The sequence below is a fragment of the Lepus europaeus genome, chromosome 16 (genome assembly GCF_033115175.1).
Source record: "Lepus europaeus isolate LE1 chromosome 16, mLepTim1.pri, whole genome shotgun sequence".
In the NCBI taxonomy this organism is placed as follows: Eukaryota; Metazoa; Chordata; class Mammalia; order Lagomorpha; family Leporidae; genus Lepus; species Lepus europaeus.
In genome coordinates this window covers 43,573,371-43,597,251 of record NC_084842.1, presented here as the reverse complement: position 1 = coordinate 43,597,251, position 23,881 = coordinate 43,573,371, and the positions used below count along the sequence as shown (strand labels likewise).

Here is a 23,881-nt window from a genome sequence, read left to right as displayed (position 1 = left end):
TCCACATCCAGTGTACTGCTCTACAAGATGAGCTAACATCCCTATGGATAACTTAACGGCCACTAGCAACTCCCTGACTGCAAAGCTCATGGAACAGAAGTCCAAGGCCTAACCTAGCTCTATGCTTCCTAGCAACTCTGAGAATGATTTTCCTGTTTAAAACACCAGGGAATGGACTCCCTTTACCTAAAGACAACTCACAAACACTGTAAGAGGCAGGGTATTACCTCTTGTTTCCTTCTCCAAAATGATGATACCAAGCACTTCTTAGAAACTCTGCACATCCCTGTCTTCCAAATCCTTGTCATGGTGCCAGCAACTACTGTCACCACAAATGAGATACTAGCCTCTCTTCAGAGAGTCTCCTAAATGAAGAGTGTGTCTCTGAAAACTCTCTCTAAATTCAAGAGACTAGACGAGTGTGATGATCTTTTGATATCTATCTACAGTGTTCCTCCTGAAATCATGTCAAAGAGAGAAAGAAAGCATCAACTCTTTCCCTTGCATAATCACTGAGGACAGCCAAAGAGCACAGGAGATGGGTGGGGAGGGAATCCTGGATTCATGATGTTCAGTTTCATTTCCTTTTTAACTGAATATAAGTCTTCAGGTTACCAGTACCCAGCAAGGATGACTTACAATGATGTCTTGCCTGGTTTTGAAAGTGCTGATATAGTGGCTGTAGTGGCTGTCTTCCATCTGCCGTAGGATTGCAATCATGCAAGCCACGAAACTCCCCTAGGAGAAAAAAGAGAAGTCCAAGGCTCAAACCACCATGAAACAAAGCAAGATTCGGGCACCTCAGACTTTGGTCTTACTGCCCAATGAGCTATGCAGGAGCCCTGCCAAACCAGAAACACACCACATTCTAAAAGTCTGAAGGGCGAGTTTTGTGGTTTCTGCTACAAACTACCTCTTTCCAGGTTTGAGTCAGGGAATCTGGAAGGCACGTGGCACCTCGTTAAAAGCTATGACTTGTGGAATCCAGAAGGTCAATGGATTCTAAGTCCAAGATCTCAACTAGTTTCCAACTGAGATATAACAACTTATGAGTTTCGAGGTTCTTGTGGAGAGAGTGGGGAAACAGAAGTCCACGGAAACGGCCTGATGTTGTGGGGCCGTGGGTTAAGCATCTATGAATTGATACAGTTTATAGGTTATTATGTCTCCTAATATTTAATTATTACAAATAAGCCATATGTGTTAGGTCATGTATATTTCCTTTTGCATATTTCTCTTTGTGTCTGTGTCTCTTGGTTCGTCTTTTCCCAGCTGCTGTTCCACCTCATGCTCATCTTTCTCAAGCATTCTCACTGTACTTCTCTTGGCATGTGTCTCTCTTCAAAGAGCCAGGCTGTGCCCACTCCTTTTCTCTAATTTTAACAGAAGTGTGGCTTCTGTCAGCTTTATATTCAAGGTCTCATCTTGTCCTTCATTCAAAGTTCTTGAGTTCATTTAAATAAAGAGGGAGATAACAGATGATGTCATGCTGAATAGGTAAATTTAAACTCAGATAAAGTATTACCTATATGCTAATATGCAATTTCTTTAATGGCACAGTTAACAATCTTTCTTTATTTGTTCTTTAAAGGCATGGTAGAAATGGCTTGGTAACAGTGATTAATAGTACATCTGGTTTATTTTTCTTAAATTTCACAAAATTTATAAAACACTACAGATGCTATTCTAAGAACTTTTCATCCCCTTCATTTTCTTCTCAATCTGCTAAATTGGATTTAGTCTGTTCATAATTTTAATAAATTATGGAGAGATTAGGGAAACAATGCTAATTGATTAAAAATATCCTCAACTTCTATTTCTAAGCACATAAGCAATTTGACTCTTTTTCTCTAAGTCATTCTTACCCTCAAAAAGTCAGTAGTTGAAAAGCTAAATCAGTCAACCTACATATTTTATTTCCGCACAGTTAACAGCAATACTATCAGTGCCCAGAAATAACATGTGATTGAAAGACTTTATGTTTTCCTCCCTCTTGGTATTGAGGAACACTGTCAGAACAACTGCCAACAATTCTTCTTCTCGGCAGGTTACAACCTTGATTTTACATGAGGAATTCTCCAATTCCCACAGACCTTTCTATGTAAAACCGTTCTCCCTCAGATCCCAGTTAAACACTAATCCTTTAATACGAGGACTGATTCCTCTTAGAAGACGCTTTAGGTCTGTGTGGGTTTAATCCAGCGAGAAGACAGCTTCGCTGATAGTCATTTCTTCTGATTTTTATTTGGAACAGCTCTCCCACCCCGATGTGGTTTTTGCAGGTGCAGCATCCTAGGTTCTGCCCTGCTGTTATCTCCTCCTGAGAGGCTCTTCCCCAGGTATCCACACAGCTCACTCCCCCGCTGTCTTCAAGTTTTTGCCCAATTTTTGCCTTGTCTGGGAAGCTATTAACACTTTACAGCCTTGAACTTATGCCTCTCTAAGCCTGACTTCCCTTATCCTGCTCATTTTTGTCTTCTGCAGCATCATTCTCCTTCTGACGATGCTCTGCAGCTTATTTTGTTGTTGTCATTGTTCCTGGGAGACGACTACTTCCTCCAAGGCAGCACCTTTCTGACTGTGCTGTTCATGGGCTTATCTCCAGGGTCCAGAAGAGCACCTGCCATACAGAAGTTTCCTAATACAGATCAGTTGAATGAACGCAGGGGTTTTCCTTACCAAAGCAATTTGACAGAGTTCTTTCTCTAGGTCTTCTGATTAAAATCTAACATTAGCTTTTTTTAATTTAATTTTATTTTTTTTGACAGGCAGAGTGGATAGTGAGAGAGAGAGACAGAGAGAAAGGTTTTCCTTTTTGCTGTTGGTTCACCCTCCAATGGCCTGCTGCGGCCGGTGCATCTTGCTGATCCGAAGCCAGGAGCCAGGTACTTCTCCTGGTCTCCCATGCGGGTGCAGGGCCCAAGCACTTGGGCCATCCTCCACTGCCTTCCCAGGCCATAGCAGAGAGCTGACCTGGAAGAGGGGCAACCGGGATAGAATCCGGCCCCCCGACCGGGACTAGAACCCGGTGTGCCGGCGCTGCAAGGCAGAGGATTAGCCTGTTAAGCCACGGCGCCGGCCTAACATTAGCTTTCAATATAGCAAAGTTTCATTTTATTGACTACCACTGTGCTTCTCAGAAGCTGCCGCTGGCTTCAATAAGACTTTTACTGACACCTGTTTATATGTAGTAGCTGGAAAACAATAAGCTAGAGAAACACTAGTCTTTCTAGAGCACACTAAGCACAAATTCTCTAAAATGTTCGCTTTTTGTCCTTGGCTGGTTCTAGCCAGGGCAAATGATCTGACATGGAGTAAACAAAAATCCACGTCCAAACAAGATCAGCTCAGGGTTTTCCTCAATAAACTGTGATGGAGAGGCAAGTGAATTTCATCCCCAACCACTGGCCCTGAAGATCTCCAACAGGCAGGTGGGACACAGAGCTCCAATCATCCCCCAAAGAGACACTCACGATGTGGGGAGACTGCCGGTTCATCCCAATGACCGTCCGGTTGATCCTTCTCAGCAGCCGCTCCATTATCATCTTTATGTGCGAGGCCGTGGGGCCCTGGAAACAAGAGAGACACAGGATGTGACACTGTTTCTTCTGACTTGGCTTCACTTTTTTTTTTTTTTGGACAGGCAGAGTGGACAGTGAGAGAGAGAGAGACAGAGAGAAAGGTCTTCCTTTTTGCCACTGGTTCACCCTCCAATGGCCGCTGCGGCCGGCGCACCGTGCTGATCCGAAGCCAGGAGCCAGGTGCTTCTCCTGGTCTCCCATGGGATGCAAGGCCCAAGCACTTGGGCCATCCTCCACTGCCTTCCTGGGCCATAGCAGAGAGCTGGCCTGGAAGAGGGGCAACCGGGACAGAATCCGGCACCCTGACCGGGACTAGAACCCGGTGTGCTGGCGCCGCAGGCAGAGGATTAGCCTATTGAGCCGAGGCGCCGGCCTTTGGCTTCACTTTCATTAAAGGATACTTGGACACATGAGTTTTCCCTTTCCATCTCATTCTGATACTTCCTGCAACAGTTTTTTGTCCAGCAGGGAAAAACACTAAGTTGACATCATAAGTCAGATGAACATAACCAGTTCTACCATTGAGAAGGTGTATGGTATGCAGGGCCTGTGCCTCTCTAATAATTCAGGTTAGTCAGGCTCACCAAGTGCTTACCACGGTCACCAACATAAAAAAGTCCCCATCCATGTAAAGTGCTCAGTTCTAACACTGAGCAGATAAGGGTTGTCCAGCACAATTTGGCAACACACATGTGGGAAGTGAAAGGCAGAAATGTAGAGTTCTTACCATCTTCTGTGTCCAGGATGGTGAAAAAACAAACAGGAAATTCAACTCAAGGGGATTGGTATGGAGGGGACGGGTTTATCTCCTACAAAAATGTGTGTTGTGTGATAGTATTAGGACATTGGGTTTTAGCTGTGGTCATAAGGGTGGGCCTTGTAATAAATTTAGTGCTCCTCTTAGAGGGCTTCCACCCTCCTCCTTCTCTCATCACGCGAGCACACAGGGAGAAGGCAGCCATCTATAAGCTCTACATCTACAAGGAGAGAGCTCTCACCAGAACTCAGCCACTATCTTGAATTTCCAGCTTCCAGAATGATGAGAATACAAAATTCTTGGCTGTGGGTTTGGCACAGTTGTCAAGCCACTGTTTGGTATGCCTGCATCCTAAATCAGATGCTTGGGTTTGAGTCCTGGCTTCTTACCAATTCACAACCAGGGAGGCAGCAGGTACTTGGCTTAAGTACTTGGGTCACTGCCACTCACATGGTAGATGTGGATTGAGTTTCCTGCTCCTGGCATCAGTGGGCATTTGGAAAGTGAACAGGTGTCTGTATCTTTGAACATCATGAGTGCGGATAAATGTGTTAATTTGTTAACAATCATAATGTGTATGTATACTAAATCATCACATTGTACACACTGAATATATGCAGTCTTCATGACAAATGTTTTTTAAAATAAGGAAATAAAATGTTAGCAAGTAAAATATATAAACAGTGATTTTATTACTTGAAGCAATAGGCAGGATTTCCCACTAGCAAGTTAGCTCCACAAGGGCAAGATGCTTGCCTGGGTTCACAGCCATTATCCTAGCCTTTCCCAGCACTGATACAGGGGGGCAGTTCAATAGGTATTTATGAGCTGAATGTGTAACTCAAGGTACAAAGTGGTAAGAGCCTTGAAGAGACAAAAGGAGAACAGGAATGGAAGCAGCAGGGTGTGGAGTGTTTACAGGACAGCAACAGAAACAACCCCATGGAGCAGCTACTGCTGCTGACCTGGAAAAATGAAGATGACTGCAGGAATGCAGTTGGGAAGAAGAAGGACACCTGGACCCTACGAAAAGGCATGCAGAACGAATGTAGTGGTTAGTGCCTCAAATTCATTGAGAGAAGAGGAGAATGGAAGATACATTATTGAGTTAGTTCATGCACACAAAAATGTTTATGGTGGGAAATAATACCATCACCATTAACAAAAGATTACTGGACTTACTACAGAAACACAATTGGACTCACTACAGAAACACAGCTGGAAAGACCAGTAAGTTTGAATGCCTCTGCTCATTACAGGGGACACTATTTGGAAGATACAAAAAACCCCCTCTCCAAACATCACTAGAAAAATCCACCCCAAATCAAGTAAATCGCCACGTACAGGATTTACACAGTTAAGTGATTTCTGAAGAATATTTCTGTGTGATGAAAAGGTACATAGAGATGTACCTTTTTATATTAAAAAGCAGGATAAGACATGGATCTAAAGGCCATCTAGAATGATTCTCACATATTATTACTAAATAGGAAAGTGAGGCACTGAGAGATTTGCCCAAGGACAAATTGCTGCAGAGCTGGGTTTTATTTTATTTTTTCTTATTTTTTTTTTTGACAGGCAGAGTTAGACAGTGAGAGAGAGAGAGACAGAGAGAAAAATCTTCCTTTCCGTTGGTTCACCCCTCAAGTGGCTGCTACAGCCAGCGCGTTGCGGCCGCAGTACTGTGCCAATCCGAACCCAGGAGCCAGGTGCTTCCTCCTGGTCTCCCATGCGGGTGCAGGGCCCAAGCACTTGGGCCATCCTCCACTGCCTTCCCGGGCCACAGCAGAGAGCTGGCCTGGAAGAGGAGCAACCGACAGAATCCGGTGCCCCAACCGGGACTAGAACCCGGGGTGCCGGCGCCGCAGGTGGAGGATTAGCCTAGTGAGCTGCGGCGCCGGCCGGGTTTTATTTTTTAAGATGTATGTAATTATCTATTTGAAGTCAGAGTTACAGAGAGAGGGGAAGAGACAGAGAAGAGAGAGATCTTCCATACACTGGCTCATTCCCTAGATGGCTGTAATAGCCAGCTCTGGCCAGGCCAAAGCCAGGAGCCAGGAGCTTCATCCAGGTCTCCCACACTGATGGCAGGGGCCCAAACATTAGGATCATCTTCCGCTGCATTTCCCAGGCCATTAGCAGGGATCTGGATGGGAAGTGGAGCAGCCAGGACATGAGCTGGTGCCCATATGGAATGTTGGTATTGCAGGTGGTGGCTATGCCACAATGCTGGCCCCTGTTGAGTGGTTTTATGGGGACCAGAAACCAAATATCCTGATTCCCACATTTCAGATTAATTTCAAATCACAGTGTTTGTAAAACACTGGAATCCTGGCTAACCCAAAGCATCTCCTACTTTGTTGCTAAACTGAGAGGGTTTAGAGCTTTTTTTACTATGTCAAATAATTACTGAGTCACAAGAGTTACGTTAAAAAATGCTGTGTTTATGACATGATTAGTCACATTTGTTTATTTGCTGCAAAGTCCTTGGTTAGGAACCAAATCCCCAATCATAACACTCCTTGGGGATATTTATTCCATTTTAATATGTGGTTTCTAGGAACACATTTAGGCAAAATAAAAGTGGGGGAGGGAAAAGGCCTTGTAATGAGTAAATATCATATCACGTAACAGTACAAACAGTAAGTGGGCCACAGGGGCTCCGGAGGTGGAGGGACAAGGCAGGGGAGTAGCTGACAACAGCAATGTTGTCCTCCATGCTTCTGTGGTTGAGACATGGGTGGATCAGCAGAAAAGCACCTGTGCCTCTGTGAATGACTGACGGGAGAAAAGTTAGGCCATGAACAAGCTACTGTGGACCCTGGCAGGTGAGCTAAGGATTTAACTATGAGAAAAGGTCCAGGGTTCTTCATGTTCTTTGGCAGAGCTGAACCTAAAGGTACTGGTAAGAGAAGGGTTCAGGCAAAAACAGAGTGGTTTCCCTGTGCTGCGGGGACACCCATGCCATGCACTCACCATCGGGCTAGTGAGCACAGTCTGGGCAAAGAGGCCTTTCTCTTGCGCCCTGAACTGCTCAACTTGAACAGTCTGCAAAGTTCTCCAGTCTCTCTCACTGGAGACCTGCAAAGGCCACAGGGCTGTGCTGTCTCTACAAGGTAAATTTAGGCAGGTGCAGCCCCACGTGTCTTGAGGGGGAAAATGAGGGGATAGATCACAGGAAAGAGGCAAGATATGAAAACACAATTTCCTTGGTGCAGAGAGAGCATCAGTGCCAGAGAGGCTATAATACGAGAACAGATGCTGGCTGGGATATCCACATCCCACATCAGAGTGGATTCAAATCCTGGCTCTGCTTCCACTCTCAGCTTCTGCTAATGTGCACCCTTGGAGGCAGCAGGTGATGATGGCTTCTTGCCACCCACATGGAAGCCCCAGACTGAGTTCCAGGCTCCCGGCTCTGGCCTGGCTCAGTCATGACTGTTGCAGACATTTGGGAAGTGAACCAGCAGATGGGCACTCTCTCTGTCTGCCTCTCCCTCTCTTTCTCTCTCTCTCTCTGCCTTTCAAATAAAATAAAGCTTAAAAAATGAAAATGAAAATTTAGAAGCTCAGGAATGTCTACAGTAGGGTTGTCCAGAACTACAGGATCAGGCTACAGGTTTCTGCATAAAAACTGAAGGTCTCCATAGTGGTGGGGATCTTAAGGGTAGTCACAAGGATTTCAATGGCGAGCAATTTTTACAAGCCAAGAAAGTCAGCCAACGGATGCCCCAACTAGTAAGGTGACTTCATATGGACCTCGATTTGCCAAGGAGACTCTGGCCTCTCTAGTCACCTTTATTTTATTTTTATTTTATTTTTATTTTTGACAGGCAGAGTGGACAGTGAGAGAGAGACAGAGAGAAAGGTCTTCCTTTGCCGTTGGTTCACCCTCCAATAGCCGCCGTGGCCAGTGCACTGCGGCTGGCGCACTACGCTGATCCGAAGGCAGGAGCCAGATGCTTCTCCTGGTCTCCCATGTGTGTGCAGGGCCCAAGCACTTGGGCCATCCTCCACTGCACTCCTGGACCACAGCAGAGAGCTGGCCTGGAAGAGGGGCAACCGGGACAGAATCCGGCGCCCCGACCGGGACTAGAACCCGGTGTGCCGGCGCCGCAAGGCAGAGGGTTAGCCTGTTGAGCCACAGCGCTGGCCCTCTAGTCACCTTTAAAATGGACACAGCTGGCTCTAATGCCCATGTGCATTAGAGATAAGGAAGATCATAGTCTCGCCTGCACGGGGCAAAAACACTAGCATGAGCCCTGTGCCGGCTCATTGACGACTTACCACATCCTTCCTGTCCAGCACCTCCAGGATGTTGCTCAGGAGCTGTGAGCTGGCCTCATGGTCAGGCTTGCTGGAGTTGTCATCTAACTGGCCGCTCAGCTGGTCGGTCAGCAGCGGCAGCAGCACTTCTCTGCACTCTGAGAAAGAAGACGCAGCGATTTGCATCGGCAGCGCCACCCCCTGCATTGCCCCCACAGTCCTCTCTGTTCCCTAGCTCCAAGCTCTGGGGTCAGCCTTGCAGGGCTGGGGTTCCCCTGGGCCACAGAGGAGCATGTGGTTTTAGGCCTGGAACTTCAGCCTTGTAACTGAATTAGAAAAACTGAGAAAATTCCTGCTAGCACAGGTAAATGTGGGGATGCAGTGAAAAGTTTAAAATCTGTAACCATTTGTCTACCTGCTAGGCTGATACAGGAAAGCTAAGGCACGTGAAACTAATGAAAACTAAATAAATCACACACTTTCTATTTTTTTTTTTTAATGGGGAAGAGCCAAGTATTGGACTTTGGAATAGGAGCACAGTGATTTAGGCTTGTTGGCTACATGCTTGACTCTGCTTACAAAATAAAAAGTGTTTCATTGTTGTAAGCATTTTCTTCCCTCCCTGCCACCTTCTCCTCCCAGAGTAAGTATTAGCACTTTGGCTCCCTTGCCCTCACCTCCTAAAAAGAGCCCTTATTTATAGTGTTGGCCAATTCTGTGGTGTAGACACTGCCACCATGATCAATTCCCAGTTACTAATGTCAAGTCACTGACCAGTGTTGAGACAGCACAACCAGCTCTCCTCGCCCGTCTCTGCACCGCCCCGTACCTGCCCTGTGGTTTGTAAGGTTATGTGACACACATAGGTGAAAGAAGATGGATTTGTCCAAAAGGACCACCTTTCCTGCTTGCCTGTCACTTTCTGGGGTTCTCTTATGGGAACAAGTTCTCTAACTTTTGAACTACTCGCTAGTGGCTATAATTAAAAAGCACATGGCTTTGCTCTTTTGGGGTCTAATGCAAACAACCGTATGACTTTAGATTCTCCTTAAAACAAAGATGTCCTTAACTATTCACAAACTAACAAGGACATTATCGACATAAAATTTTAAAAACAGCAGGTATTGGCTGCAGACGAAGATGGACTGGAATTCCAAAAGGCAGTAATTTTGGTGACGACTCACCTGACTGCTGAAAAAGACTGCTCTCGACTATCTTGGTCATGCAGTTGAGTTTTTGCCGAACTAACTGGTTGTCGGGAATGCTCTGAATGAACTTGCAGAAGAGCACACTGGAAGAGAAACCCCAGGATCAGTGTTTTCTTTCAGACAACCCGAGCGCATTGTTATAAACACTTCTCTTCCACTCTGAGATTTGGGGGTGGAGAGATTTACCTAGGAAACTTCCAGATGATCTGAGATCTCAGATTCCATCCCCAGGGCCTGTCTTCCTCACTCACTACAGGGTTCTGCCTAGAACTAACAGCTTAAACTACCAAAGCACACACCCATCCATGTTTCTGGCTAACTGAAGTCTGACTTTGCATTCCTGGGGCACCTAGCTGTAGGGCTGGAGGCCTATCATTATGTACTTTCTTTGGTAGTTAATTTTATGTCTGCATGTCTTATTTTCCCAGAGAGAGCACAAACCTCTCTCCGGGGCAGGCTTTGTGTGTGCTTTTCTATCTTCCACAGAATGAAAGACAAAAAGGTGTTCAGTTAATGCTTGTTAGAAGAACAAAGGCATGTGCAGCAGCCCCGGCTCCAGCCAAGCTGGGAGCTGCCTCTTTGTTAAAGTCAAGAAACACATTTCTTTCCTGTTACTTACCTGAGCTCTGTGGGATCAAACACCAGTTTGACGTCATTAATTATGCTGGGAAGGTACTTCAAAGCTGCCCCCTGGAAGAAAAATACCAAGAGCAAAGTCAGTTCTCAAGTAAGACAAATAAGAACTTAACTGCTTGATCCCAGGAAGAAAGGGCTGGACTGGGATTTCACATAGGGAACTGGACAGGGAGGCCCTCACCACGCAGAGGAGAGCCGACGTCACTGGACATGGTCTCCAAGCACCTTTCTCCTGAAAACGCAGAAGGTGTGGCTTCCTGTCTCCACTACCAGCGGGCACTGCCAAATATTTGGAACTCATTGCTCGATCTAAGCAAGCAGTTAAATTCTTGCAGTCTGCCTCACAAAGTTGCCATAAGCAGTAAGGAATAAACCGCAGCATCCAATGGCTGATGTCATGAAGGTAATGGCGACTTTGCACTTCGGGGCAGTAAAGGGGGAGGACTGAAAAAGGGTTGTCATTCGTAATAGAATCAGGATGAGTTTGCCGAAATCAGGGTAAATGGGGGATATCTAAAAGGATAGCTTGTCAGTCAACATGACATTTACAAATACAAATGTTCCCAAAAGTTAAAAATGAAGGTGTTTTCCCTTCTATTGTCTATATGTCACACTACAAATCACAAGTTATCTGTGAGCCATGACTCATTTGTATCTCTCCCCCTGCAGCCAGTTCTACAGAACATCCTCAGAGCCGGCCTAAACAGCATTATCCCTGATGACCTCACGCTCACCTTGATCTTGACAGCTTCCTCCAGAGGCCTGTCCATTAGCATATTGAAAGCAAGAAATAACCGGCGGATTGAATTATTAAATTCATCTCCATCTTCGCTCTGGCCATAAAATCTTAACAGGAAAAGCAGAAAAGCAGTCAGGCTCCCTATCTTGAAAAGAAATTTTATGATAGATTTGGCGCTTCAGAAAACAATGCTGGAGGCTCAGTGCCTCACCAGTCACCGTTCAGACTGTGCAGAGACACCATGGGGTTGGTGCCCTCAGATGGTCTCAAGCTCTGTCGTCTGAGACACATTGCCGCCTGGACGAGAACAGAGGAGTAATTTGCAAGTGAAGTCCTGGCATAGGATCTGCCAGAGGAGAGGGATTCTCCTGATGAAAGGTTCTGGTCTTAGGCTGCCTCTGTTCCAGGGGTTTGTGGGCATTTCCAGCAAGGGGCGGGGTGGGGGGAGAACAGCAGGAGGTCTTGGTGCTGGCTGCTGCAGATGAACCCGCCTCCCTCAGCTGACTGGCAGCATGTGCAGTAAGTGAGGCGCTCCCCCAGGAAACCTCCCTGACAACACCCTTGCCATGTGTTCTGTCCTCCAGCCTCTCTCCTCCCCTCCTCCTGCACTGTCACACCCCATCAATCCCTGCCATCTGAGGTTAGGTGGAGAAGCCCCTCAACCCACGATGGTTCTGATCCCAATCCAGCTCACAGACTCAGTTAGTGCCTCTTCTATTTCCTAAGCTGCCACTCTGACGCTGTGCTGTTCTGCCACGGGGGGCCTTGGTCTTCACTGTTGAGTTCTGGCTTTGATCAAACTCTTCTGATTGTCTTTACGAGACTCAAAGCAGGGTTCTTTTTCATAAGGAGAAACTGAGAGGTCTTTGGCCAATTTCTCAGAAACATAAAAGCCAGAAATGGCAGTGCATGTGTTGATATACTGGGGGAGGGGGAAATTTTTTCACCAACATATTGGTCCAGAGTAGGGATAGTGTGAATTCAGAATTTTAGGCACTCAAAGGTACATTTGAGGGCTCTTCAGAAAAAGTTCATAGAAAATGCTTATTATGGAAAAATTTCATGGATTTCACATTTTTTCACCAAAACAGATTTCTTTTCCCATAAATTTTAAAGTATCTTTGGGTATACATTTAAATTTGTCTCTTCTATTCCAATACACCTTTATAAGATACCAAGGGAGTATGAACTCAATTGAGAATATTATTCAATAAGAGGATTAGTGGTAATTCTCAGTTCATCCATTGCACAGAATTAGATCTTTATTTGCAATTTAGTTCTCAAGGTATCACAAAATTACATACCCAATGCAGAACTCAGATTATCCTGCTCAGTTCTCAGTATTACAAGTTTCAGCAAAGTAAAGCACTGTGTACCCTAAACTATTAGTTACCTATGATTCTTTCCTTCCTCTCATTGCCCCATCAACTCCAACAGCAGATGCTGTTAGCTCTTCTCTCCACATCAGTGAATTCTCTCCCTCTGCATCAGAGGTAAAGTCACCGTGTCTCACACTTGAACAATACCAGCCTATTAGGTGGTCATTGTTTCCACTCAGTCTTCTAGGATCTTCAGGAGATATACTGATCATTTAAAATACAAGCCAGGGAGCAGGTGTTGTGGCATAGCATGTTAAGTCACTACAATGCCAGCATCCCTCATGGGCACCTGTTCATGTCCTGGCTGCTTCACTTCTGATACAGCTCCCTGTTAGCAGCTTGGGAAAAGCAGTGGAAGATGGCCAAGGTGTCTGGGCTCCTGCCATTCATATTGAAAACCTGGATGAAGCTCCTGGCTTCAGCCTGGCCCAGCACTGGCTGTTGTGGCCATCTGGGAAGTGAGCCAGCAGATGAAAAATATCTCTCTCTGTAACTCTTTTAAATGTACAAATAAATCTTTTTTTTTTTAAGATTTATTTATGTTACTTGAAAGTCAGAGTTACACAGAGAGAAAAGGAGAGGCAGAGAGAGAAAGAGAGGTCTTCCATCTGCTGGTTCACTCCCCAGATGGCCACAACGACCGGAGCTGTGCTGATCCAAAGCCAGGAGCCAGGAGCTTCTTCCGGGTCTCCCACATGGGTGCAGGGTCCCAAGGACTTGGACCATCTTCTACCACTTTCCCAGGCCATATCAGAGAGCTGGATAGGAAGTGGAGCAGCCGGGACCTGAACTGGTGCCTATATGTGATGATGGCACTGCAGGTGGCATCTTTACCCGCTACACCACAGTGCCAGCCCCATAAATGTACAAATAAATCTTAAAAAAAAAAAAAAACAAGCCAGATGTTACTACTTCTGTAACAAATGGCTTCCCATCACACTTGGAATAAGATCTGAATGCCCACAAAGTTTTATATCATTTTTTTTTATAATTTTTTTTTTTGACAGGCAGAGTGGATAGTGAGAAAGAGAGACAGAGAGAAAGGTCTTCCTTTTTGCCGTTGGTTCACCCTCCAATGGCTGCTGCGGCTGGTGCATTGCGCTGATCCGAAGCCAGGAGCCAGGTGCTTCTCCTGGTCTCCCATGCGGGTTCAGGGCTCAAGGACTTGGGCCATCCTCCACTGCCTTCCCGGGCCATAGCAGAGAGCTGGCCTGGAAGAGGGGCAACCGGGATAGAATCCGGCGCCCTGACCGGGACTAGAACCTGGTGTGCCAGCACCGCAAGGCGGAGGATTAGCCTGTTAAGCCACGGCGCCGGCCAGTTTTATATCATTTGTCATTTGCCTACTACTCTCATTCTCCTTCCATTCTTTTTGCCCCAGCAATAGCTTCTTACATATCACATTTGGTACCCCATAGGATACTTGCACTAATGAGCTCAAAAGGGGAATTTAAACACTGATGAAGACAACAGAGGGAGGCTGACCTGCTGACACCCTATTTAGAGCCCAAGACAGGACTCACACACAAATAGTAGATCAAATCTAAGTAATAAGAAAATGTGTAGCTCACCAGAGTCAATTTCTCAGTGGATGTTTCCTTTAATAAGAAAACGTTAGTTTTATGGGGAAAAAAAACCATGAGCAAGTCATCAGGGATGAAGTTCAGCAAAGCAATTCTCTTAGTCTTATGGGAATCAAAGCTTTCATTTCCCACAGGTAGCATCATACATCTAAAATGATAACCTTGATGTGATTCAGCACTGTTAAACGGTGTTTGGACTACTGAATCATCAATGGGAAAATATATTTTAGTTTCAAACATTAAGCTTTTCTTTCTGTAGTTTTGTGCTGATTTTAAACCTGGACATCACGGTTTATTATAAACAGAGTTTATTTATAAAAAGTTATAAACTAACTTTGGAATAAAGGGATGTCCCCTCGGTAAAACACTGTATGCCTCAACTTTCCTGAATATGTGTAATTTTAACCCATGTAGGAAATATAATACATTAACTTTAAAAGAAGACTTTCTGAAGATAAAGAGAATACAGAGATTGCACATAAAGTATATTCTGGGAAAACACTGCTTGGTTCTGATGTTCGAAAAGGATTTCACATGGTGCTTCTTCAGTGGACTCCTAGCCCATCTCCGTCTTCAATGTTGAAACTCTGAAATTTGGTGATTCCACACAAACTGCTCACAGAACTGAACACAAGCATGAGGAGCAAGGCAAACTACATGAGAGAGCACAGATGGCCCAAACATCTTATTACAGTTACCATTACCTCAGGTAGAGAACTCGTGATTGGATGATGAATCTAAACAAGTACTTCAAGGCTTTCAAAGCAGCAAAAAGTAGTTCTGTCTTGCTGGAGTCATCTGCATTAGCCACGTAAAAGTTCAGCACCTTGGAGAGTTTCCTTAAAAGGGCAAGAAAAATTTAAGTCAGTGGGCATGATGGTGCACTGAAATTTGGGGTAAGCTCTGTAGGACGGAAAGCTGGCAGGAAGTAGAAGTCATGACTCCAAAGACACCTCCATGAAAAGAGAATTAACTTTTTTTTCATTTAGTGTCCTCATATGTAATTTAAAAATACTGGAAGGTTTCTTCCCCTGTGTAAGAGTTGAAGGGATTCAAATTATAAAAATATAATCTCTGGTAAGTAATTCAGACATCTTCAGATGCTGCTGTGAAGGAGGGGCTATGCCTACCTAATGTAGTCACCCTAAACCAAGTCCAGTACTCTCTATTCTGCATACCCCTTTCAGAATCTATGAATATGGAGATGGAAACTTCATTTATTATGGGAACAGAACCCAATCTGACTCTCTAGAAAACCCATGATTCTGAGCATATTTGCAAACAAACTCTTCTGGGATTTTAAGTTGCTCTTTTGGTCTTTCCAAGGTCATTAGACTAGAGATGGTCTTGATCCCTAACATAGACTTTTTGAGGCACTGATATTTTGAATTTTCCTTCTAGGAGTATCTGATTTTTACTAGAATATAGCAAAAACAATCCAAATGAAACATATAGGATGAATCAAATGCTGCAAATAAATTGAGGTTACTACCATCTAGAGTGTCACTTTTGGATTCGTGTGATTAAGGTTCACAGTGACAGGATTTCCTCATTTGCAGCCACTGTCTATGGGAACAGTGAGACTGCTAGGTGGGAAGAACCTACCACTGGTATATCTACCACTTCCTAAACCCACAGGGCATCAAAGCTGACCTGTTGGCCAAATACCATGCTGCATGACACCTCTTGCATGGAGCTTGTCTTTCTGTACCTTTGTGCCTGTTTAGTTTAGAAAAGGACACCAGGAATCAATTATCAGACCTGACAGATCAGTTGACATGGTCTGGCAATAGGTCATGATCCAGAAGATCATTTACCAATTCCAGCTGCACTCTTTTCACTATTCACCACATTGCTCTGCACAAAAACAGGAATGCAAGGGGATAAAACACAAGGGGTGACAGGGCCACACACAATGCCCTGGTGTGCTGGGAACTTCCAGGGAGAAGCACAGGGTGAACAAAACTACTTTGCTTAGTCAAGAGGTTATAAACCAACTGCAGAAAGAAGGCTGCACCCTGGAAAGTGTGGAGAGGACTCCCTCTTATGCAGAGGAAAGAAAAAAAATCAAATCTTCACATATCCTATAAATAACAAATTCTACAGAGCAAATGTGGCATAGGGCATGGCTTGTTCTTCCATCAGACTTGGTCTTATTTAAATCACTGCTTAATCCCCTTGGTGACTTGGTGCCAAGCCTATCAACATCCAATTCCAAAGATCCCGAGTTTGGTCATCTGTCCTGCATTCTGCTCCTAACTGGCTTTGATTCCTCATTTACATACTCTGGATTCTTAAAGAGATGTAGCCTTCCTTACCCAGAAAGGCATGAACTTGACAGCTTTTCTCCAGGTGGAACATTTAGATGGTTTTCTCTTTCCATCAAGATGCTTAGAACAAAGTTCTGTACCTACAGGCACATCTACTGAGCACAGATCCCTCTTGTTTCTCAATAATCCAATCCTCCAGAGTTCACACTTAATAGTCCAACCACTCAGATGTCCACTGAGTCATACTTACACATATGCCAAAGTGGCACTGAAATGCTTGTAAATGTAGGTTTCAAGTACAGGATTAAAATGCTGGAACTTGATGTCTCCTATCAGTGAAATTATAAACACCTGCAAAAGGTAAAAAACATAAATAGCAACACTGTACGGCCTCAGACATTCTGTCAATATGGTACATTTTGACATCTCGGTGACTTGTCTTTCTTGATCATTTTTGCAGCATTTTCATCCTGCTATTATAGAGGTGAAGTACAGTTTCATAGTTTATATTTATTTAACATCAATAGGGAGATTTAGGTGGCAGGCATCGTGCTCACAGCTATGAGGAAATCAATACAAGCCATCAAGCCTGGTCGCAGGGAGCTTATAGTCTCAAAGCAGGGAAGTCAGGGCACAGGTCACAGCAGTCAGGGAGAAAAGGGAGGAGGTGGAAGGAGGACACGAGAAGAGTTTTCTGTGGGAACAACAGGCTGTCACCCAAGAATGCTGTTCAGGAAACATCCCATCAGTGCAGGCTGAGTGCCTCCAAAACGGACCTTCACCAGTTTCACCTTCCAATTTCCCCCTTGTATGTTACCTCTCATCACTATCGAGGTATAATCTACAAATTACCATGGTGCCCATAATTACTTGTCATGGAAGAATGCAAGGGAAGACACACTGGGGACTTCCATATACGCCCACTCAAGTTGCTTGGCTCTGTCCCTCAGGAACCTGTCTCCAGATGTATCCCGTGATATCCAAATCCATAACCTCCTTCCCATCAACCTGACCTGACCAGGATTCATCTTTACTTTGCATCCTTAACCTTATGCCCTGATCACTTCTTAACCTTGACAATTTTTTCAAGTTGGTGAATCATTTAAAGCTGGAATTTACCTTCCTCCCTAATTGTGACATTCAGGCCCGAAGTCTCCCAACAATGAGAAACTAAGGCTTGGTTTGAGAATTTGGCTTCCTCTCCCCTACGCTGCCAACTCCAGCCTTCTCAGATTCTGGTATCACTTATCCCTGTGCTGATTTCAGGTCTTGGAATATGTTGTATGTTTAAATATTCCATGTGACAAAGTTAATCATCTGCGTACTGTATTTAATGGAGGCTAAGATTCCTCAGGCCTGGGAATTCAGTCTCTCTTGTGTAAACAGACATGGGAACATATATACAACATGCAACAACCTTCTCTGTTAAGGGTCTATTTCTGAATTTACAACCAGAGGATGGGAAAGCTAAATTAAAGTGGTTCCTCATTTCTAATGTAATTAAACACCTTGTTTCCCCTAATGAGAAAGAGAAAGCATTTCAAAAGTGAGAACTAACAGAAAACCAAGGAACAAAGGCCTAGAATATGAGTCATTTGTCTCTAAATTTACTTCTGGGAACTGAGGCTACAGAAATCATCAGACAGATGCATACAAATATTTATGTAGAAGAATATTCACAGCAATTATTTATAATAGTGAACTATCGAAAGTTCCCAGAATAGACAGTTAACATGTTGAACAGCTTACCAGTGCATCAAACACAAGGAAGTCATATGTTTCATTGTCTGACATTTCCATCATTATGTTAAAAAGTGCATCGAGTGTATCTTGCAAAAACTGAAGGTAAGAAAAACAGAGAGGTTATTTTGATGCTTTCATTCAGCTCCACACTGCAGAAATTTGGAGAAAGTTAGGTTTCAATAGAATAGGCACATTTGCTTAAGCAACATAGATAATAAATTTTGCAATTATATTTAAAATATTGAACTAATAATAGAGTAGGTGTATTTCTAACTATGAATAAATAAATAGTAGGTATAATTCTGACTATGAATATATAAACTTACCTTCACAATCTCTCCTCCATCCACCTCCATTAACTTCTTTAGGTTGTGCTTAATGTTCTGGGAGTTGGAACGCCAATTCAACAAACCTAACAGGTCAACTGGGAAGAATGACCACAAACCATAAACATCAGACACCAAGTATAGGAAGCAACCCACAGCATTTCAGGACACAGCTACAGAATTTTGATGACTGCTCTTCAAAGTGGTGACTTCAGGAAGAGCCTGATATACACTTTTAACAGACAATTTCCTAACCAAGTCAGAGGAAACTTTGTGGTCCTTTGCATTCTTCAAAGAGAAAAAAACCTAACTGCTGTGTGTACAAGATCAAAAAAATATATCCGGCTGGAGCTCACATTTCTCAACTAATGTCATATTAGTTATAAAAAGTAACCCTAGAAAGCATTCTTATGCAACTTATGTATTTTTAATTAGCTACATGCTTAATTTTTCCATTATTACACATTCAGAGGGGAAGAGCAACTTACATATATGCATGAATTCATTTCATCATCACAAATGTACTGCACAGTGAATCTGATTTTTTTTCCAGTTTTTATATGAGGAAACTGAGGTTTTTGTGAAATTAAAGTACTTTCATTAGGTCATACAACTGCTAAGCAGTGGTAGAAGTGAAATTGAATTACAGATTTATCTGATTCCAAACATCATGTCTCCACTACTTTATCATCCTGTGTCCCCAGAATTCATATAATAAATATATAGACAAGCAAATCAGGTTGCTATTTCATAGGAAAGTGAACAGATTCATAGACCTTAGTGTAAGTCTGGGATAAAAATTCTAACGTGTTTTCAGATTTAAAAGAAAGGATTCTGGATCTTTCAGAACTTACAGATTTAATGAATATGCAGCCACTACAAGTCTCACAGGGAGGAAATTCTTCAGAAATCTGAAAATAGATCTACCGTATGATCCAGCCATTCCACTTCTGGGAATTTACCCAAAAGAAATCAAACCAGTGTATGTCTGAGTTATCTGTACCCCATGTTTATAGCAGCTCAACTTAAATAGCTATGATAAGGGATCATATATCCATTAGCTGATGACTGGATAAATAAATTGTGGTATATATACATGATGGACTACTATTCAACTATAAAAAGGAATGAAATTCTATTGTTTGCAAGAAAATGGATGTAACTGGAGACCATTATGCTTCGTGAGATAAGCCAAGTCTCCAAAAGACAAATATCATGTTTTCCCTGATTTGTGATAATCCACATACAGAGTCCAAAAAAAGTAATGTATATGAGCAAAATCAGCATTTCAAGATTTGATTATTGTTTATAGCCCTTCTCTATACTCTTGAGAAATACTTGTTTTTATACTCACTATTTGTTGAATTCTTTATTTAGTGAAAGGCTAATTAAGCTTGTGATTATAAAGTAAATTCAACATATGTCATTGTAAAAATTACAAGAAAAATAAGAAAAGAAGGGGGGAGGCAGGGAGTGAGGAAGGATACAGTGAGAAGTACCATTATGTTCTTAAAACTGTACACATATAGGAAATACATGAAATTTGTTCCCTTTACATCAACAAGTAAAAAAAAAAAAGGTCTCACAGAGAAACACAGCAGGTATGCAGACTCTCAATATTTTATCATTTTATCTGGTAAATTAAGCTACTATTTACAATGTATAGAACATTCCCTAGAAAAAGGAGTAATGCCTACTTAATCAATAGATTTGTATAAATATACAAAGTAGTTGCAAATGTACACTATTCAGAATAGTCAACGTGCTTCATGTGTGTGTTTATTTTACTGGCTTGTGCATTGTTTAGTTTCTGGGCTGCCTCCAAGACCTAGTGGCTCAGAACTTCCCACTGCTTCAGAATAAAGTCCCAATACCACACATAAAATGCAGTAGGGTCCCAACCATGTTCCTCCCACAATCTTGTTGCCTACTCTTTTCTTTTTATTAGCAGTCCAACAGATCAATTTGCTCCTCCTCAAATTATGGAAAACTCTGATTATCTCTATGTCTTTGAATATATTCTCCCCTTTGTATAAAATGACCAGAATCCTGTGTGTTTGTTTGACACACTACCAAGTCTCGTTGGCTTGTCCCATGAATTTCAGCTAGCTGAGGGCAGGAACCATAGAGTATTCATTGTTATGTCCCATGGTAGTGCTATGCTAGGTGTCAAGTGGGTAAATACATATTTGATGAATAAATGAAAGGAAAAGAAAACAGGAATCACAAGGAGGTTGACAGTATACTCAATACAAGTCATCAATTCAGCAAATAATCAACAATCAGCACTTGGCTAGGCTTATCTGCTGAGACATTATCCACTTCTACCTTCTCCACCTTTTTGTCACAGGCAAGTCAACACTTGTTCCTTGTCTCCACATGTTGCTGCCTGAGGTAAAGGATTTTGACACTTTGTTAGAGTGAATATTCAACCAGCATCTTCAGACCTTGAAAAGTAATCATCTATCAGCTAGAGATTGATTTCCTCATGATACCTCCGTGCCACACAGGAATGCATTTTGGCATCTGGTGAACCGTAAAGTCTCAAGGCTGAGCTTGGTGGTACTGTGTTACAGAAATAGCCTAGACTTGCTATGTTTCTGAGATTCAGACAGGCTGCTGCATGGAGTTCCAGTTAATTTATTTCCTGGCTGTATGGCATATATCAATTATATGAGTGTACCACAATTTGTTTATCTTTTCTATTGTCAGTAAACATTTGAGTTGTTTCTAGTTTATTGCTATCACAAGCAGTTCTGCTCTGAACATTCTCAAATGCTTCCTTGCACACAGGTACTCCTTTTGGGTATAAATCTAGAGTGGGAATTCTGGGTCATTGGGAATGACCAACTTACACATTATCAGTAGATGTTATCCAAATTGTCCAATTTATACTTCCATCAAAAATGTTTAAGAAGTCAAGTACTCCAAATCCCCATGTAATGCCGACTGAAAGGGCAAGTTACCCAAGAATTCATGAAGGTGATTCCACCGATATAAAGTAGAAACATATGAAAACTAAATAATGTTTGTGGCGGGATATCTACAATGTATTATAACTATTAATGATTGCCTTTGGGAGATTTAGGACCACCTCATTTAACCAAAAACAACACAGAAAAATCATAAGCTTCGGAGCGATCAATACCTGTTTTCAAAACAAGTCCAGTACGCATGAGTTGAGGCAAGATATGATCTTTTTAAAACTCGATTTTCCAATTAGCAACCTGGAGGTTATAAAGGCAGTAATGGGGCTCTCAAGTCCCAGGGTGTGGAGGGCAGAATGAGATGAGGAGGGTAATCCACCTACACGAGGCCCTGCAGGGACCTGAATCCCCTCCTCTTTTGCTGAACAACAAATCCATTCTTTCTTTCTACCTGGACTGAGCTACAAATGATCCAATACAAACTGGTTTGTCTTACTCCCAAAAATAATCCAATCAACCATTAAAAAGTAGGCCCTATAAGATGTACTTGTAACACAGGCCAGTGATTTTAACCTTGAAGCCTGGAGAGCCCTCCACACTTGAAGGAGAAATGCCCTGGTCTGGGTCTCAGCGTGAGAAGAGAACAGTGACCATCAGAGAGTTGACAGCGTATTAGTGTTCTTCAGCTTTTTCTTTCTAAGAGTAAATTAAATTGATTCTCTTTAATTTCTATCAGTCAGAAGGAAGCACACTCACCAACAGCTCACAGCTATCTGTGTCTTAGAAAGCCCTGTTTTCTCTGGTGCTCATGATGCATTGGCCCTGTCTCCAGGAATCGGAATGACAACAAAGTACAGAGTCCACTGCCGTCCAGTGGAATGTTCTGTGATGATGGAAATGTTGAGTTTCTGTGCTGTCCAGTGAGAAAGTAGGTAGTCACATGAAACCACTGAGTGCCTGAGATGTGACTGTAATAACCAAAGGATTGGTTCACAGTTTTACTGAATTTTTTCCTTTTTTATAATTTTTGCTTAGCAAATAAAACTTGCATATATTTATGTTGCACAACACATGATGTTTTACTATCAATACACACTGTGGACTGACTGAATCAAGCTAACATGCAACACCTCACATCCTCACGTTTTTGTCATGAGAACACTGACAATCTACTCTTGGCAGTTTTCAAGTATACAGTAGATGATTAACTATAGGCCGCACAGGTATCTTGAACTTATTCTTCCTGTTTAACTGGAATTTTGTATCCTATGACCAACATCCTTCCGCCAATCCTTTCATCCCCTCATTTTAAATAAAAAATCTAAATTTTACAAGGTGCATGTGGCTAGTGGCTGCCATATTGGAATAGTATAGGTTTAGAACACCTAGAAATGGGGTGGATTAGATATTAGCAAATCAAGGATTTAAATCAAGGTCTGTGCCCCTTCAATAAGCTTTTCTAAGTTTTTTACTTAGGAATGCAAAGCAATATAATAAGCTATCCCCAACAGAAATTCAATTTGCTTTTCTTTACAAGTTAATTTCAGCAACTTTTATTTCTTCCTTTTTGTTGGTGCTACTGAACTCTAGTCTGGAAAAGATAATCAACCAGATGTTCAATAAAAGCTATCTTTTAGCATATGATTTGACAGTCCTAAGAGTACACTAATGCTTTATACAGACACTGTTTTTGTTTTTACTTATTTTAACTTCCATCATTCTTTGAAACAAATACAGGAAGAGCATCACTAATCAAAAACTTGAAATCTGAAATTCTCCAAAATCTAAACTTTTTGAGCACTGACATAAATATCAGAAGTAGAAAAGCCCACATCAGGAAACTCTGATGTACAAAATTGTTTAAAAAAAAATACTGTATGCATTGCACTCAGGATACGTGTACAAGGTAGGATATGAAACATAAATGATTTTTATATTTAGATTTGGGTCCCACGTCTAAGACATCTTATTACGTATATGAAAATCTTGCAAAATTTTTTGAAAAAACTACAAATCCAAAAACTCTGGTCCCAAGAATTCTGGATAAAGGATAGCCAATCTGTACCATTATTATTTCCATTTTAAAGATGAGAAAACCAAGTCACAAAGAGGTCACTTGATCAGACAGCTAGTAAATGGCAAAGCTGGGATACAAACCCAGGCAATCTGGCTACAAATTATCACCAAACTTTAAAAAATATGCATGCATTTAGTGTTAAAATGTTCATAATACCCTTTACTTTTTTGAAATATGATATTTTGCAGCTGCATACATTCTGCCACTTTATTACATCATAGAACATAAGCTGACCCTGACTACTGGACATTTGGGTTGTTTCCAGTACTTCCCTATTATAAATCGTGTGAAACCTCCTCACACATAAATCTCTGTGAATTTCTCTCATTGTTTACTGAGGGTCAATTTCTAGTAGTCAAATTATTGGGTCAAAGGAGCTGAAGATATTT

The 23,881-nt window shown here is 42.5% G+C and overlaps 1 protein-coding gene across 1 annotated transcript in view; it reads right to left on the bottom strand.

Annotated features, from left to right (window-relative positions):
* The window catches only part of DOCK5 (dedicator of cytokinesis 5), a 233,930-nt gene that overhangs the window by 67,863 nt on the left and 142,186 nt on the right, over nucleotides 1-23,881 (bottom strand). The window contains exons 19-28 of the mRNA XM_062213659.1: nucleotides 18,489-18,586; nucleotides 18,169-18,258; nucleotides 16,670-16,770; nucleotides 14,854-14,988; nucleotides 11,183-11,294; nucleotides 10,432-10,502; nucleotides 9,789-9,895; nucleotides 8,626-8,762; nucleotides 3,474-3,569; nucleotides 640-738 (exon numbers count right to left, since the gene is read on the bottom strand). Of these exons, the coding sequence (XP_062069643.1) occupies nucleotides 640-738; nucleotides 3,474-3,569; nucleotides 8,626-8,762; nucleotides 9,789-9,895; nucleotides 10,432-10,502; nucleotides 11,183-11,294; nucleotides 14,854-14,988; nucleotides 16,670-16,770; nucleotides 18,169-18,258; nucleotides 18,489-18,586 (1,046 nt within the window). The remainder of the gene's footprint in view (nucleotides 1-639; nucleotides 739-3,473; nucleotides 3,570-8,625; nucleotides 8,763-9,788; nucleotides 9,896-10,431; nucleotides 10,503-11,182; nucleotides 11,295-14,853; nucleotides 14,989-16,669; nucleotides 16,771-18,168; nucleotides 18,259-18,488; nucleotides 18,587-23,881) is intronic.